We start from the raw sequence: 18,103 nt of genomic DNA on the forward strand, positions 1-18,103 counted from the left end.
TTCCCTCAATATAAACTTAATTATAATTAAAGCCAGTGGTTGTATTTCTTATTCTGAACTTTTTGTACATATTTCATGACCTAGAATTCCATCTTGATATTCTTAACACAGTAAGTATATATTTGTTCCTCATTTTCTGGAGCAATCCCAGTTTCAAATAAATATTATTCTTGTTATTCACTTCAGTTCCATAAGTGATTAAATAAATGTGATTTATATTTAAATCTTTGTAAACATTTTATGGAAAAACAGGCACAAATATTTTTTAAAGTTTTTTTCAGACCATGGTCCCTCAGTCACTCTGGGACCGAGGAAAGAAGTGTAGATAACAAGGACTACCCTGTTAAGAAACGTTTACTAACTTTGTACATGCGCAGGTCTCAACTCCTCTTTGTGACCTGCAAGGCATTCCATAAACAGAGTTGTGCCTTACAGACAGGCCCCTATTTTTCCCTGTGCTGTTACACTCAGGCAGGGCCTCACTTTCCCACAAGCACTCCACCCTCTTTCTTGCCACTCTGCCTTTGCTGATGCTGTTCCCTTCCCAAGAATGCCCTTCCCTTTTCCCTGTACTCCTCCAAATTACTCCCAGTCTCCAAAACCTATCTCCTCCCTAACGGCCCTCTTCTCATTCAAAAACACTTAACTCTCACACAATTTAACACTTAGAGGTACACTGTCCATATAAATCCATGTTAAAAACTTCCCTGCAAGAATAAACAATCAGCTGGGCATGGTAGCTCGTGCCTGTAATCCCAGCGCTTTGGGGGGCTGAGGTGGGCGGATCACCTTAGGTCCGGAGTTCAAGACCAGCCTGGTCAACATGGCGAACTCCAGTCTCTATTAAAAATACAAAAATCAGCCAGGCAGGTGGCACACATCTGTAGTCCCAGCTACTTGGGAGGCTGAGGCAGGAGAATTGCTTGAGCCTGGGAGATGAAGGTTGCAGTGAGCTGAGATCGTACCACTGCTCTCTAGTCTGGGCGACAGAATGAGACTCCATCTCAAAAAAAAACAAAAAACAAAAAATAAACAGCCAAAATGATCCCAAGTCGGAAGCTGGGTAGTTCTTTGAAGTCTCCAAGTTTGGTGTCAAAAATTCCTGTGAATTTTCCTATTTACTCCTAATATACATGTGTTTGCTTTTGACAGTCAGAACAAAAATTAGGCCGGGCATGGTGGTTCACATCTGTAATCCCAACAATTTGGGAGGCCAAAGTGGGAGGATCGCTTGAGCCCAGGACTTTGAGACCAGCCTAGGCAACATAGTGAGACCCCGCCTCTATATTTAAGAAAAAAAAAAAAAAAAATTACCCACAAATTTTCAAGTAAAAGTGATGTTCCCAGCGACTTCAACTACTTTGCAACTGCACAAAGTCAGTAATCAATACATTTTTAAAAAATGAATTCTGATCAATGCTTCACGCACAAAAGATAAAGAATGCTAAGTATTAGTGCATGGAATCATTTAACAACATAGGCCTAGAATATTTCCAATGTTAATTAAATTATTTTTATATGTTATAATGTTTATTATAAATTATATAAAGTCTCTTCAATGTCGAAGGGTCTTAACAAATCCAGCTTGAGAATTAGGCTGGAAAATTTACTTCCCCACAAAGACTATCTCAAAATGTCACTTTAACAGTCAGATTATTATATCAGCCTGGCAAGGAATCATATAACTTTCATATACAGGGTAGTTTTTGTTGTTGTTTTGTCTGGTTGGTTTATTTTTTATTTTACTTGTATGAGAGAACAGAGGTGGCTCAGAAATATGAGAGACTAAGATTGTGATAGTAGAGTTGCCATTAAAAAAAAAAAAAATTGGCCAGGTGCAGTGGCTTACACCTGTAATCCCAGTACTTTGGGAAGCTGAGACGGACAGATCACTTGAGGTCAGGAGTTAGAGACTGGCCTGGGCGATATGGCAAAACCCCATCTCTAGTAAAAATACAAAAATTAGCCAGGTATGGTCACATGCACCTGTAGTCCCAGCTACTCAGAAGGCTGAGGGAGGAGAATCCCTTGAACCCGCGAGGCAAAGTTGCAGTGAGTCGAGATCATGCCACTGCACTCCAGCCTGGGCAACAGAGAGAGACTCCATCTCAACAACAACAACAAACAGCAAAACAAAACAAAAAAAGACTTACACATTCTAGTGGGAAACATAAATCCACCTCTTTCTTCCTGCTCTTACTGCCATGAATGGATATAAATAATGAAAAAAAAAAAGAGAGAGAAATATGGAACTTATTAGTGGAAGTAATTTTGTTTTCTTAAATCACTTAGAATAGTAAGAAATGAAAAGAAAGATTTAGTTTTCTCCATATTAATAGGCAGTATGCATATCTGTGGTAATTATTGCTTTTTAAAAAAAATTATCAGTGGAACTCAAATGTGAACAGGTATCAGAATCAGCTGCAGGGCTGGTTAAAATAGATAGCCAGGCCTCAGCCCTGCAGTTGCTGACTCAGTAGGATGAGGGTTGGGCCCAAGAATTCCAATTTTCCACAAGTTTCCAGGGGATCCTGATGCTGCTGGTCTGGGGGCCACACTTTGAGAACCATTTCCCTTAGCCCATATTTGTTTGTGTGATTTATAAATCAGGGCAGCTCCATCCTTTGTTTTTTCACTTGGAACTATCTGATTTCCTTTGGAACCCCTTCTGTATGCCCAATTTTAGTTTGTATTTTGCGTTCACTTTCATTGCAGTGTTTTCTTGAGATCCAGTAGGCGGCCATCTAATCAAGAATGTTAGAAGAAGCATTTTCATTTCTAACCAAAGTCAGTCTGTACTTTTTTTTAAAATAAAAATGATAGAGTGATGTGATAGTCTGTACTTTAACTACAGATAGATATAATAGCATATGCTTCAAAAATAAGAGCGGATTTCCACCTTATAAAAAGGAAACAATTTTCATATTAGCTGTATTTTTGAAAAGAAATTTCACACTGTGCCAACAAAGCAAAGTATCTTTTTTACATCACTAGCATGTAAATCCAACAGTCATATTGCAACAGAATCAAACATCTGAGAAAGAAAAAAAATGAGGACCAACATAGCAACCTCTAATTTCAAACTGTGGAAAATCTGCAGTTGTTCAGGGTAAACTGACGTATCACAGGGGCAAGTAACTCTGGTATAAATTTGAACTAGTTGCTTCTTACGTGCTTCACGTTTTAGCATGGGCCAAAATTCAGGAGATGCCATGCAATGTCCATAAATGGGCAATATAGATGTTTCAAAGAAAAGTGCTCCTATTGCAAAGAAACCCTCTGACTTTTTCTCCTTGGCCACAGACCACTTTTCATCCTTGTTTACCTGCCGAGTGCCACAGCCTTGACAGAGTCCAGTGAGCATGGCCGGCATCCGCTTGACCACTGATGGCTTTCTGTAGTACTGTGGGTATGCTTTGGCCATGCAGTTACTGATGTCCTTTGAGTCTGTGGCTGCCTGGATCTTGACTCTTTCACATCCCTGAGATGAACAGTAACTGTGGCCATGCCTGTGGCTTTTGGCTTTGAGATACAAAAACAGTAACCTGCACAAAACAGAAACCAATCCATGTAGTTAGACTTATTCTCAAAAACTTACAAAATTCCTCAAATCAGCTCATGGCCAAAAGGGATATTCCTCCAATTAGTAACTTTTCCTTAAAACATAAATTACAAAATGAATAGTTATTTCTGTTTTCTTTCTATCCTTCAAGGGTCCTAAGTCAAATGCAATAACACTTTAGGAAATATTTTCATACCCTGCTTCCATTGTTGTGGAACATATCAAAGCTGATTTCTGGTTTGAATTAGTTCGATAGGTAATTTGGGGGGATGAAATTTGGTTTGGCTCAAAAATTCCTTGGAACACTTTATACATAATGTGTTGAGTTTAGGATCTGGTAAATTAGTGTGGTTCATTCTTTTTGTTGTTCTCGTTCGTAAATCATTTTGGTTAAGGCATAAAACTGAAATAATAAAAACAGGAACAACTGTGACTTCTTTGGCTAAGGCCAAGATAAAGTCTCAAATCAATTCCTGTGATATTTACGAAGAGCAGATGGACCTAGGTTTCTTCAGTCTATATTAGGGCCAAAACCAGGCAAAATAAACAGTCCATCCCACCCATTCTGAATTATCTTCCCACTGCCAAGATGAATGAAAAAGTCTAACTTCCAGGTAGGAGTTCAATCTCTATCAGCAAACCCAGTCCTTCCAAACCAAAGGAAGTCAAGATTCTAAAAAAACTTGATCAAGTGTGATTGATTACTAGAGATGAAGAATTCACATTTTAATGAGGTCAATAAACAGTACAAAGTTGAGATTATGAGGTATAAATCAGCTCAAATGGCACACTGAGTATCTCTAGGACTGAGAGCATTAAAAAAAAAAAAAAAAATGGCAAAACCCACAATTACTTTTGCACCAATCTAACAAAAAGAATTAGGACCTCGGGATTCTTGAAATACCCAGATCAGAAAGTATTTCCCATCTTTTTGCACTTTTAATAATTAACTTGTCACCAGACTATCCTTCCAAATGTGGATATTCTTTTTATTCTTGGGGAAAATCAAGTGGGAATCTGGAAGTTCTATCATCTACAGAATGAAAGTCCAGGTAGTTGTTTAAGTCTAACCAAAAATTGAAAATCAGTGCTGGGTGTGGTGGCAGCAGCTACTTGTGAGGCTGAGGTGGGAGGATCACTTGAGCCCAGGAGCTCAAGGCTGTAATGTGCCACAACTATGCCTGTGAACTGCACTCCAGCCTGGGCAACACAGGGATACCCCGTCTCTTAAAAAAAAAAAAAAAAAAAAGAAAGAAAGAAAAAGTAAAAATTGGAGACAATTATGACAATAAAACTTTTAAGCTGATAACACTGGCTGGTGGGGGACTGGGAGGGCAAATGAGTTGCATCTTATTTAAAGGCTAACCAGGCACTTAACAACTGAGCCCCAACTTCATTCCCCAAGTCAGTCTTGCCACCCTTCTCCCCACTCTGAACTTCTTGCCTTTCCCCAAACATGCAATGCCATGTTCTACCATGCCCCCATGCATTTGTGCACACTGTCTCTTCTGTGTAAGACATCTCACCCATTTCTTTTTCCATCTCCTCCTAAGTGTTTCTCAAGAATTAGCTCCAGGGTCACCCTCTCAGGATGTTACCGGTTACTCTAGGCTGAACTTCTGAGGCAACCCAAAAGTCGCATTGAATATAGAACCGAGAGCATTCAACCTTTCCTTCTCTAATGACTTGCTTTACATGCCCACATTCCTCAATGGACTGTGATTTTGCAGAAGAAATGCATCTTCTTTCCATTGGTATCTTTATAGTGCATAGACAATGGCACATAGGAGGAATGTCTGCGTGAGGAGAGAGGCTGAAGGAACATGCTACCTGCTGGAAGAGTACAGGAGATGGAGCCTACCATAGCCCACAGGCTGAGAGACTGTAACTGGGTAAAAGCAGTCAAAACCAACAGGACCCCAGAAGAACAGGATTGGAATTAAAAAGTGGAAAGATGCAGCCTAGAGAAAGTTGAAAGCAAATATTCCACAGTTACACAGTGATTTTCAAAAACTCAAGGTCAACTTGAAAGATAGCCTTAAATCAGGAAGAGAAAAATGAGCTTTCACTGAAATATGAACTACATCACATGTAAATAATCATATGAAGAACATTATTATGGGAAAAGATTATTGTAGTTTCCAACTGGGCCTACTGGTTCTTCATCGACAAGGGATAATTTCTCTCCCTAAATTGCCTCAATACATATACAGCAAACATCTTCACTCCATCCCTACTGCCAACTATAATTACGAGCCATTCTAGTTCCCCTCTAAACCTCTAATAGAGATGTGCAGAGAATTACCCACATCAGCTGCTTCATTAAACAGCCGCGATGCTGAAGAACTAGCAATTTCACCATTAAAGAAAAATAGGAATAATTCTCATTCCCTGGTTTCACTGAATTACCCTGTGCTGGAGTCAAAATAGAATTTCCTCTCGGATTGCTTTCTTTGCAGTTCTTCCAGTGAATGCACAGGCTCATATTCTTCGATTTTGGATAATGAACCATTCTGCCGCTGCAAATAGCCAAAGGTAACTTGAAAACTTGTGTTTGATGGATAGCAAAGGCCAACTCGAATCCAATCATTCCTTTAAAGGAGAAACATAAAAAAATTAGTTTACACTTCAGCCATTATCTGTTAAGTACTATAGCGTATGCAAATAACTGGCCTTCACGTGCCACTTCTTCCACTTCCTGCCCATAGTTTTCTCCTCCTTAAATTTCTTCTGTGTGTTGGGCCACTGACAGTGGAAGTTCTGAACCACGGCATACTAACAAATCACCCACCTTCATCTGTTGCTCAAATTTCTCATATCAATAGATACACAGCAAAAATATGAGCCTTTAAAATTTTTTTTGTTTTTGTTTTTTGTTGTTGTTGTTGTTTTTGAGATGGAGTCTTGCTCTTTTGCTCAGGCTGAAGTGTAGTGGCGCGATCGCAGCTCACTGTGACCTCCGTCTCCCAGGTTCAAGCAATTCTCCTGCCTCAGCCTCTCAAGTAGCTGGGATTACAGGGGCACACCACCATGCACGGCTAATTTTTGTAATTTTTGTAGAGACAGGGTTTCACCATGTTGGCCAGGCTGGTCTCAAACTCCTGACCTCAAGTGATCCGCCCACCTCAGCCTCCCAGAGTGCTGGGATTACAGGCATGAGCCACCGTGTCCAGCCCTAAAAATTCTTAGTTTTAACAGGATTTCAAAGAACATTAAAAAGTTGGATAAAACAGACTTAGACACTCTAAAAAGATAAGAAAATTAAGTGAGATGGTTGGGTATAGATGTACAAGACAGAAACACTAATATATGAAGAGTGGAACTGTACACTGGCAAAAGGATTCTAAAGAATTTTTTTGTTTATAATATAATTTTACCTTTCATAAATGTATTAGGATGAGTTCCTAGTGGGAAAATTGCTGTATGTAAAGGTATATGCCTTTTTAAAGCTTTTGATGCATATCACTAAATGGCCCTAGGATTTTCTTAGTGTCCTTAAATATAAAATTAATCCTTTTTAAAAATTAAAAACACTTCCACTTTTTATCATTTTCTCTCTTTTTTGACCTTTTTATTATAGTAAATATACCTACAATAAAATTTACCATTTTAATAATTTCTAGCCATATGGTTCAGTGGCAATAACTACATTCTCAATGTTGTTCAATCATCATCACTATTTCCCAAACTTTTTTGTCATTCTAAAAAATGTTTAAATAATATGTAACAAGGCCTTAAAATTCTTCACATAGCCAGGCAGAGTGGCTCATGCCTATAATCCTAGCACTTTGGGAGGCTGAGGTAGGTGGATTACTTGAGTGCATGAGTTCAAGACCAGCCCGGGCAACATGGCAAAACCCCATCTGTATAAAAAGTACAAAAATTAGCTGGGTGTGGTGGCATACGCCTGTAGTCCCAGCTACCTGGGAGGCTTAGGTAGGAGGATCAACTTAACCCAGGAGGCGGAGGTTGCAGTGAGCCAAGATTGCACCACTGCATTCTAGCCTGGGCAACAGAGCAAGATGTTGTCTCAAGGAAAAAAAAAAATATTGTTCACCTAGGTTTTCAAGTGAAAAAAAATAATCCCACTAAAGAATAGTTAGAAAATGCAGACAAAAGATAGAAAAGATGTTCTATGAATTATTGTCTATAATCGCAAAATGCGGGGGGAGGGGGGGCGGGCAGGAGAAACAACCTAAATGTTCATGGGGTAAGAAGGCAGTTAAAAAAATTATGGCACATCCATAGACACAAAGCAACTTGAGGTTAGAAAGAGGGGAATATACTATATATGTTTACAATGCCTCGCTTTGGTTAGGAGAACTATAGATTATTTCCATTTTCTTTATGTTTTTCTATATTTTCTTTATTTTGTTTAATGAATAAGTACTGCTTTCATAACTTCTGAAAGTGTTATTTTCAGAAATGGCATTATGACAAAATCTATGACTTCCCTATAATTATCTTAAATTGAGGGGTAAAAAATTGTCCATCTCTTCCTTTTGCCTCTGACCATCATGTAATTTTTATAAACTTTCAGCTAATTAAACAAGTATGACTGAATTTCATGCCCATGTGGATTTTTGAAACTTCTAGGCTCAGCATTTTTTTTCACTTTAAAATGTCTTTACTTGCTCAGTATCTGATGGAAAGGTATGCACGGTACTTTACAGAACACTGCATATCATTTTATTGTCATACCTCACCTCCAATTCATAATTCTGCCCAATATAACTTATAGAGTACTGATCACCCTTTGACATTTCTCCATCCTCTCTGACAATTGTTTGTTTCTTTCATTGACTTCTCTGCAACTCACTGATGATATCAGATTGGGCTTTCAGAAATCCCACTCTGGCCACAATGTGGACTAAGGATTGGAGATGGGGAGACTGAAGTGGGGACTGCTCCACAGAGCCAGGCAAGAGATGATGAGGGCTTGACTTAGCCACAAACACTGTGGGTAGAAAGAAGTGGACAGATTTAGATGACTTTAGGAGCTGGAACCACCAGGGTGCAGTTATGGATAAGATGGAGTGATGAGGGAAAAGGAAGAGACAAGAATGAGTACTGGCCTTGGGGCTTGGTTGACTGTGTGGGTGGGGCACAGAGGGCCGCAGCAAGGATTACAGGAAAACAGTAACAGTAATGGTAACGGTTCAGCTCAGAGCACATGCCAGAGCCCTAACAATCTCAGAACAAGGGCATCTGCCACGATGTTCATCATCCTTGGAAGTGACTTGCTTAAAGCTGAATTCCTATATGCTCTAGTCCTTCTATGTTCATTTCAACTGGATGTTTTAAGAGTGTTCTGACAAGTCAGGGCTTGATGACCACTCAGGTGAACAAGCCATTTCAATTTTTCAGGTACAAATCTCAGCAGTTTCATGGAGTCGCATGGGTTAATAGCCACATGTATCTAGATTGATAAGATACATTTGGTTTACCCCTCCCTTTCTAAATAGTCCCATCCCACCTTCCTTGTTTCACCTTCTGTCATTTCCCCTGATACACTCTATGCCCCCATCACACTGAATCCATCATTTCCCCCAGGAGAACTGGCCCTTTCCCAACACTGTGCTTTTATTAATATAACAAGACAGATTGCTTCATCAGACTCATTCCTCACTGCAGCCTGGCTCAACTCCCTTAGGCAGAATTATTTAATAGTTGCTCTATCATTTGTCCACTAAAAAATAGCTTTGATTTATCTGTTTACTTGAGTTTTTTCTACCTGTCTACTCTGAACTCCTAGAAGGCAAGTACTTCTCTCATTCACCTTTATGTCAACTTACACACAATAAACACTTGAATAAATCAATAATAAAAATAGCCCCTTGGATTGCCTGTGATATTAGAACAGACAACTGAGAAATCAAGAAGGGATAAAATAGTGATTTCAGGCAGGGCTAACAAATACCTGGGTTTCATGTCCCAACTCTTTCACTTCTTGCCCCTAGCAGGCATTACTAATCCATCCCACAACTTTCTTCTGCCAAGTCTAAACTCAGCCTCAATAATCTTTTAATTTTTCAGGTAAGCAAATGCTCCACTGGAACATCATAGAAAACTACTTCCCATCCCAGCTAGAGGGAATTAAAGCATTCAGCAGTATTAAAACCTATTGTTGAATGGCTTTATGTGCATAATAACTTGACCACAGAGAAAAAAAATGCTTTTGAAATGACAGGATTCAATTTGTATAATCTCTTAATTCCATCAATACAAAATATACAGCCTCCCCACAAGAGAAGCAAAGTATATAAAATTGGCTTTCTTTGCTTGCTGCAAAGGAGATATAAGTTATTCTTTTTCTCCACTAAATTACTACTCGCTCAACTATTTGAAATAACAGTAACAGAAATATACTTGTTGAAGTTGACAAGGTATAGAAATGTAGTCCGTGGTGCCAGCCCATTCCAGTGGATGGTATATCCCTTCTCCAGCATGACGACGGGCTGGTACTGTGGAAAGGCAGCCTTCTGATTAATACCTCGGAGCACCATAGGGTGGGACGGATACTCATCTCGTGTAATGGTCATAGAAAGATTCTGAGTGCTCCATGTCTGTACATAGACCTTGAAAAAATAATCAAGAAGTAAAGGGAAGAGAATGAAAATTTAAACAGCTAAAAAGACATTTTCAGCACAAAGTCAAGTGTCTCAACTTTGAAAAGGGAGATCCTGTGATCTGTGCCAGACTAAGTGAGCAGCAGCCAACTACATCCTAAGCCACTTATAGTACAGCTGACTTAAACCAGAAATGGTAAAAACAGACCATGTGCTCTGCTAGCCAAGATCTTCATCATCGCTTCCACCACTACAGGCCAGCTTATTCATCAGAATATAAAACTTCTGTGGCTTATACAGCTTGTCAAAGAAATCTCTCAGTCTAAAGAACACACATACAAAAAAAATTAGTAAACTAATGTGAAAACTGATATCCTCTACTCAAATCTAAGAGACTTTCCTCTAAACCAAGAGATGAAAAATTTATATATCTTAGAGCTTTGGCTTTCAATTTTCCATGACCTACGTCAGCCCACAAAGCCATTTTTCACCCATTCAAAAAAAAAAAACAGTTATAAAGTACTGTGCAACAACTGAAAAAACATTAAACTGAGACAAATTTGAAAGTCCTGAATGTATTCCAGTGGCATTAGAGCTACTTGCCATGCCAAAACAAAGCCATCCCCAAATGTATCCTACAAAGGAAAATTCTTAGAACAAATCTCCTAAAACAAATCAATATCTGTAACCAAATTCTCCAGAATATTAAAGCAGCAGCAGAATATTGACATTTAATCTACAATACTTCTGTATTTTTCCCTGTCATTTCTATAATCTTATCCATATTGACTCAATTTTATGTCCTTTTTAACTACCTCAATTATTTAATACTCTACTGACACCACTTAAAGATTTAAAATAGGAAACATTTTTAAGACTATTGATTGTCTTCATTTAAATATATACTCAATATATAATATATATTAATTTAAACATGTTTAACATATTTTATATATATTTATGTATATGTATCTTTACATGTACATTTATATATGTGTATGTGTGTGTGTGTATATATATATATGAGGCTATACATACACTGCATATCTGTCCCCTGCCTTAGTAAACTTAACTCTCCCTATATCACCATCTTTCTCCCTGAGTACCTTTATCCCTCAGGTCATTAAAAAGCACATATTCGGCCAGGCACAGTGCCTCAAGCCTGTAATCCCAGCACTTTGGGAGGCCGAGGCAGGCAGATCCCTGGCAGTCAGGAGTTCAACACCAGCCTGACCAATATGGTGAAACCCCGTCTCTACTAAAAATACAAAAATTAGCCAGGTATGGTGGCGGGTGCCTGTAATCCCAGCTACTTGGGAGGCTGAGGCAGGAGAATCGCTTGAACCTGGGAGGTGGAGGTTGCAGCGAGCCAAGATAGCACTATTGCACTCCAGCCTGGGCGACAAAAACAAAACTCCATCTCAAAAAAAAAAAAGGAAAAAAAAGGCACATATTCCACTAAAAAATATTTACAAATACTTAAATAATGATCATTCTATTTCGAGATCCAATTGCTCCCATTTTTGGCATACTACATCATTTCTAAGTAACAACAAATGGCTGCAGATCTGGGCTTCTGGCCCAAATTTCAAATTCTCAGGAGTAAATTTCTCGTCCATAGTCCTATGATTCCCAGTGTCCCCTGAGGAGTATTAGATGACTTATTTCTTTCTTCATCTATAAATAAAAACAGAATTACTACTCTGATTTGTAATATAGATCAGGTTAATATTCTCAAATACATCAGATATTCAAAGGACTGAATGCTTTACTGAGTGAATGTTGAATAAATGAAAAATATGTCACATTGGTAGTCGCAATGGTAATTTATAAAAGAGCTACCATAACCACATATTTATAGAAACATTTATGATCACATAAAAAATATAGTTTCCGTTAGTGTGTACCTGCCACTTTAAGACAGACAGATAGATATACGCACACATGCATGAATACTCATGGCTGGCAAGAACTTTAGCCACAACTGTAGCTACAAAAAGGCTAAAAGCTTTTTATTATTTATTTATTTATTTATTTATTTATTATTATTTTTGAGACAGAGTTTCGCTCTTGTTGTCCAGGCTGGAGTGCAATGGCATGATCTCAGCTCACTGCAACCTCCGCCCCGGGGTTCAAGCGATTCTCCTGCCTCAGTCCCCTCGAGTAGCTGGGATTACATGTGCCCACCACCATGCCTGGCTAATTTTTTCTATCTAGTAGAGATGGAGTTTCACCACGTTGGCCAGGCTGGGCTCGAACTCCAGACCGCAGGTGATCCACCTGCCTCAACCTCCCAAAGTGCTGGGATTACAGGCGTGAGCCATCACGCCCGGCCTTAGTTTTCATTTTCTAGTTTTGTTTCAGTTCTAGAACTTCTATAGTTCCTAGGCATTGATGGGTAAACTTAATTTGGGGAAGGCAATTCTGATTAAGAATAAGATAAATGGAAAAAATAAATCACATTATAAACCGTGTTCCTTTCTTCTTTATTCTACTGTAGTTAATTCTCCACCCCTTCTGGGACTTAGGCAAGTATTACTTCTTTTTTAGTATTTTTTGTTTTTGCTCATGGGAATGAGAAATCCCATAGCAATAAAGAAGCTAATACCCCCACTAAAATAAACCAGAAAGTCTCTCCCATCTTTATTCCTCTTAAGCCCTTTGTTTAGTCTATAGATAAGGGTCTAAACTTTTTAAGTTTTAAAATTTAAAAATCACTTTCTTTAATTGTCATAATTCAAAGTCAGAAGAACAAAGAAGAATTCTGATCCAAGAAGCTCCAATTATTGAAAGCTCAGGTGGTAGAAACTACATGTAATTCAGGGGGCTCAGAGAAGTGACAAGCGGGAGCCCGAAAACACACTTTTGACCGGCAAAGTGAGCAGAGCTCAGTAGAGGGGAAATAGCACAGCACAGATCCTCCCCAGGAAGAGCCCATGCTACGAAAAGAACATCTAGCAGCAAATCAAAGAAAGGGGCTTCTTTCCTGCCTTTAGGGCTATCACAGTCCAATTCTATGTGGAAAATCCCTTGCTCTTCCTCTAATTCTCGTCTCCATGTTCTGATCATCTATTTCCTTTATCTCCTCTGACAGTCTATTATTAAATCCTGGCCGGGTGCGGTGGCTCACGCCTGTAATCCCAGCACTTTGGGAGGCCGAGGTGGGCGGATCATGAGGTCAGGAGATCGAGACCATCCTGGCTAACACGGCGAAACCCTGTCTCTATTAAAAATACAAAAAAACTAGCTGGGCATGGTGGCGGCCGCCTGTAGTCCAGCTGCTCAGGAGGCTGAGGCAGGAGAACGGCGTGAACCCAGGAGGTGGAGCTTGTAGTGAGCCATGATCGCCCCACTGCACTCCAGCCTGGGTGACAGAGCGAGGCTCTGCATAGTCAAAGGGAGACTATGCAGTCTCAAAAAATAAAATAAAAATAAATTCCTACCCTTTAATTGTTTGCATGGGGCAGAGGGAGGGGGCAGGATCTGCTCCTTTCAAAATCCTGGGCAACTGGTACTTCCATTCTGCAATCTCTTCCATCCACCAAAATGTCACTATTAAAATCACCTTTGCAACTTACAGCTCTTCTCCTTAAATAATACTAAGAGCAGCGGGCACTGAACTATGTGCCAGGCCATATGCTAAATGCTTTACATATATGCATGTACTCTATCTTCACAACAGCCTCCTATGAGAGTAATTACTATTATCCCCATTGTGTACCGACATAGAGTAGTTAATTAACTTGTCCAATGCATACTTTAGAAAATAACAAAGCCAGAATTCAAACCCAGGCAGTCTAGCTCTAGAGTCTGCGCTGTTAACCATATATACTACATTGCAAATTAGTTCAACCTCTTATACTAGGCATCAAGTTAATACACATTAATGCTTAATGTCTTCAAAGAGGTGTTTCTCAATGTATATCATCTCCTCCATATTTTCATAGACATTATATCATAATATAATTAGGAAATTTTCCTTGGATTCCTTTCTTGTCCACTCATTCTAATCTCCAGCTCTGTCCCCGGGAACATCTCACTTTTCATGTGACCTATTGATATTTTGCCTCAAAAGTCAGATTCTTTAATTAAGTAGAGATTAATGACCCCAAAAGCAAAGGATAAAAATCCCTCTTAGAGGGCATAGCTGTAGTGTGGCAAGAAAACCTGAGTCAAGAAACATGGGTTCTTGCCCCAACTACGTTCCAACCACATTTAACCCAGGGTAAATCAGCTCTCCTCTCTGGGACTCACTCTTTCACCTCTTAAACAGATCTAGAGTTGGGGAGTTTTAAGAAAAATTCCAGGAGTCCATGACTCCTAACGAACCGAAAGAAAGAAAAGAAAGGACAGGACAAGACAGGAAGATAGATCATACTTTGGAAAATGTCAATCACACTGAAAAGCTGAAGAGTACTTCTCACAGAAACAGTGCTGGCAGGAGCTGGTAGGAACTTGAGCATTATACGTTTGCTAAGCCTACCTGTGCATAGGTCCCGCTGCAGATCACTGCATTCCACTTAGTCACATTTACACAGCTTGGATGGCGGATCAGGTAGTTGTCCATTCTTCCCACATAAGCATCCTTGTATCCTGTCACAGAGCCATCAATGTCGTGGAATATGGAGTTCTTATCACCATCCATCTCACAATCTTCAAACCAGGGACCAGGCTTTCCAAAAAAGACATTCAGAGAGACCTGACCACAGTGAAAAAGAAAGACATCACAAAGTGAGGGCTCCTGCCATCTCAGCATCCCCTGCAATGACTCAACTGCAGGTCCATTGTGATTGCTTTAAGGTTAGAGCAGTTCTGAGTTACAGTTCATAGTTGTCAGCTATGGCACTCAAGTCAGCCTGAGTTTTCTACTCAATTAAAGACATGCTGGGGTTGGGGGGAATTTCCCAAAACCTTATGGTGTTTAATGGGCAAATGTTAAACTTCATCTTTATTTGTATTCTTCTTTTCCCCACTTAAAAACTATTACCTGTTCTCCCGACAAAACTCATTTGTGGAGAGAGAAAGCAGAAGAGTTGTGGGAAGGGAGACTATGCAGTCACATACATTTGTTAAAAATCATAAACTGTACATATAAGATCTGTGCATTTCCCTATATGTAAATTATATCTCAATGAAATAAAAAATCTATGATAAGTTATCTTCAGAGCTACTTAATCATTTTATCTCCAAATGCTTCAGTTACTTGTTCATATGACTCCCCCCCACCAAAAAAATAAACAGATAAGTACAGGTCAAAACAGAAACACAATTTAAGTGTTGACTTAGTATGGCTGAGTTACTGATAAACTCACTAGAATCTGCTAAAAAGCTTATATTACTATCTCGCTCCTCAATACAGACCAAACTCAGCTCAATAATTTTCACATCCAGTGGAGTTTACTTAAAGCCTTTATCAAACACATAATGCACAGCTGCAAAATGGGCTGCAGGTGACATGTTTTACAGTCTTTAGCTGCTTCTTATTAGCAGTAAATTATACAATACTAACGCTATTGAAGTCACGCAGATACATCTCTTAAATGCTTTTATGCACTTTTTGCCCTGGTGTGTTTTTAAATCAACAGAACATCTAAATGATAAGCAACTCAATGGAAAACTGTGACATCTAGGACAAGTAGCTGCAAGTTCTTGGTTCCACACTTCTCTTTTCTTACGTGGTTAAATCTGAGAAAAGCTTAGAGCATATTTTCCACCCTTTTAAGTAAAGCAAATTTTGCAAACTGCTCCTTTTATAAGCTTCAGAGCATTCCCACCATAGAAAACTCCAGACTGGATGAACTGCTGGACTTAAACAATATGGATTGTATTATGCTGTTATAACTTTAGGACAACAAATGCAGTATCTAACAAACTGCTTTTCAGTATGCCTATGCCAGTGATCACTAAACACGATACATGGAGAACTACGGGGAGGTCCACGCGGGCAGTAAGGAAACAGCAAGTCTCTATATTGGACAGGGGATCCAAGACTCATCCTGCTGATTTATGTGGGTACCATCTACCAGCCTAGTCCTACCCATCCCCTGGAGTCACATGGCCTAAAAAAGAATCAGCCAACCAAGCTGACACTCCAATTTGTACTTGTGCCTCTGATCCACGCCCAAGCTGTTGTAGAAAACCAGACATAGACTTTGATAAACCTATCAAGCTCTATTTTAAATTGGGCAACTATAAAGTTTGTGGGTGGATGTGAATGAGAGAATGATGACTTATTTCCCAGGTGTAGCTGCCTGTGGGAACAGGCAGCTAGATGTCCTGAGACTTCTCTGTCTTGTGCCATTGCCATCATGGAACTGGCAAGATGATGAAAGCCCGGGGGCATGTAATCAGATCGTCCTGTGTGTTAAGGGTACAGGCAATACTGGTGAAATTGGTAAGAAAACGATTCCTGTGGGCTACTGTACTGTAAATGGTAATTTTTACAGTCTATCTGCAATCTTCATAAAAACCTTCCAACAGTTTATATCAGAAATAACCCAATTTCAGCCAGGTGCAGTGGCTCACACCTATACTCCCAGTACTTTGGGAGGCCAAGCTGAGAGGACCATTTGAGGCCAGGAGTTAAAGACCAGCCCAGGCTAATGAGGCCCTTTCTCTATTAAAAAAAAAAAAAAAAAAAAAAAATTTTAAGTAGCCAGATGTGATGGCATATGCTTGTAGACCCAGCTACTTAGGGGGCTCAGGTGGGAGGATGGCTTGAGCCATCCATCCAATTGAGGTTGAAGCTGCAGTGAGCCATGACTTTGCCACCGTTCACATCACTGTACTGCAGCCTGGGTGACAGGCTGAGACCCTGCCTCAAAGAAAAACAAAAAAAAAAAAAGAAAAGAAAAAAGAAATAACCTAATTTGTATCACACTGCCACAGTATTCTGCTTTATTCACAACCTCTTATTCTCTAGTCCCCCCAGAAGAATAGCCCTCAGACAAGTAAAATAGCAGGAAGGATCCAAATCTCTTAGTGGAAATGGGCTACCCAACCAGTGTATTTCACTGAATTTTCCAAAATCATATGTCCTCTTGTTCCTATGAAACTCTACAACCTCTGTATCATCACTTGAAGTCATTTTCCCTATCAAGGTATGACTTGAATGTCAAACATACCCAAAGTCACACGGGACTTCTGTTCTCCCCTTGAACTCAATGGGAGAGAGTGCACGGAATTAGGAGCTAGCTCTGTGTGTATTTCTCCTCCCACTCATACAGACTCAGTGCAAATCCTTTGCGTTTCTGTCTTTGGAAACATGCTATCCCTCCTTTTTTCACCATAGTCACTACATAAGAACTACAGAACATACTTACATGTGGACCAAACTTCACGAGGGAGATATTATTCCTGGGGGTTATCTGCCAGGAATTCTTCATGAGGAAGCCAATTGCACTGCTGTACCTATCTGGAGTTGGCACATATTTTTTGAAAGTGCTCCTTGTGAGATGAATGGGCCCATCATAAATCTGAAAGCCTCTAATTGGGAACGTCCTGTGGAAATACAAGATTTTGTTTAATGCATATGGGCTGTCCCCTTAGCAGCACTTCACTTACTTGTTTTATAAAGACAGCTAAACATCCTGTATGAACTAAGCAAAATTCTAGGATACAGTAGGAACCAAAACAAGATACCTGATTGAATGAAAGGTATGCTGTAGTGGGAAAGACAAACAGAAAAACAAAAGATCATTTCAGAAAATAAGTGCTATAGAGACCATAAGACACAACATTATAATAGATTGGGTGGGGAGAAAGATGCTATTTTAGACAGAATGGAGGCCTCTCTGAAGAGGTGACTTTGTCTTCCTAGAATCAACTCAGTTAAGATCTTTTATTTGGAACCTCAGATACTTTGGTCTTCGTTTCCAAATCTCCAGCCATGAGAACAAAAGACAAGTCTGTGCTTAGGCAGAGAACCGCCTCTTAAGCCACTAAATGATGGTACAAAGGTGAAATGATACAT

At 39.5% G+C, this 18,103-nt stretch overlaps 1 protein-coding gene across 4 annotated transcripts in view; it reads right to left on the reverse strand.

The window, feature by feature from the left end:
• Positions 1 to 18,103, reverse strand: part of CEMIP2 (cell migration inducing hyaluronidase 2) — an 86,267-nt gene that overhangs the window by 11,739 nt on the left and 56,425 nt on the right. For all 4 annotated transcript variants that reach the window (XM_002819862.6, XM_002819863.6, XM_054520041.2 and 1 more), the window contains 5 exons: positions 17,454 to 17,631; positions 14,615 to 14,830; positions 9,932 to 10,140; positions 5,972 to 6,154; positions 3,326 to 3,545 (listed from right to left, as the gene is read on the reverse strand). In XM_002819862.6, coding sequence (XP_002819908.3) covers positions 3,326 to 3,545; positions 5,972 to 6,154; positions 9,932 to 10,140; positions 14,615 to 14,830; positions 17,454 to 17,631 — 1,006 coding nt within the window. The remainder of the gene's footprint in view (positions 1 to 3,325; positions 3,546 to 5,971; positions 6,155 to 9,931; positions 10,141 to 14,614; positions 14,831 to 17,453; positions 17,632 to 18,103) is intronic.

This window comes from Pongo abelii, chromosome 13 (genome assembly GCF_028885655.2).
Source record: "Pongo abelii isolate AG06213 chromosome 13, NHGRI_mPonAbe1-v2.0_pri, whole genome shotgun sequence".
NCBI lineage: Eukaryota > Metazoa > Chordata > Mammalia > Primates > Hominidae > Pongo > Pongo abelii.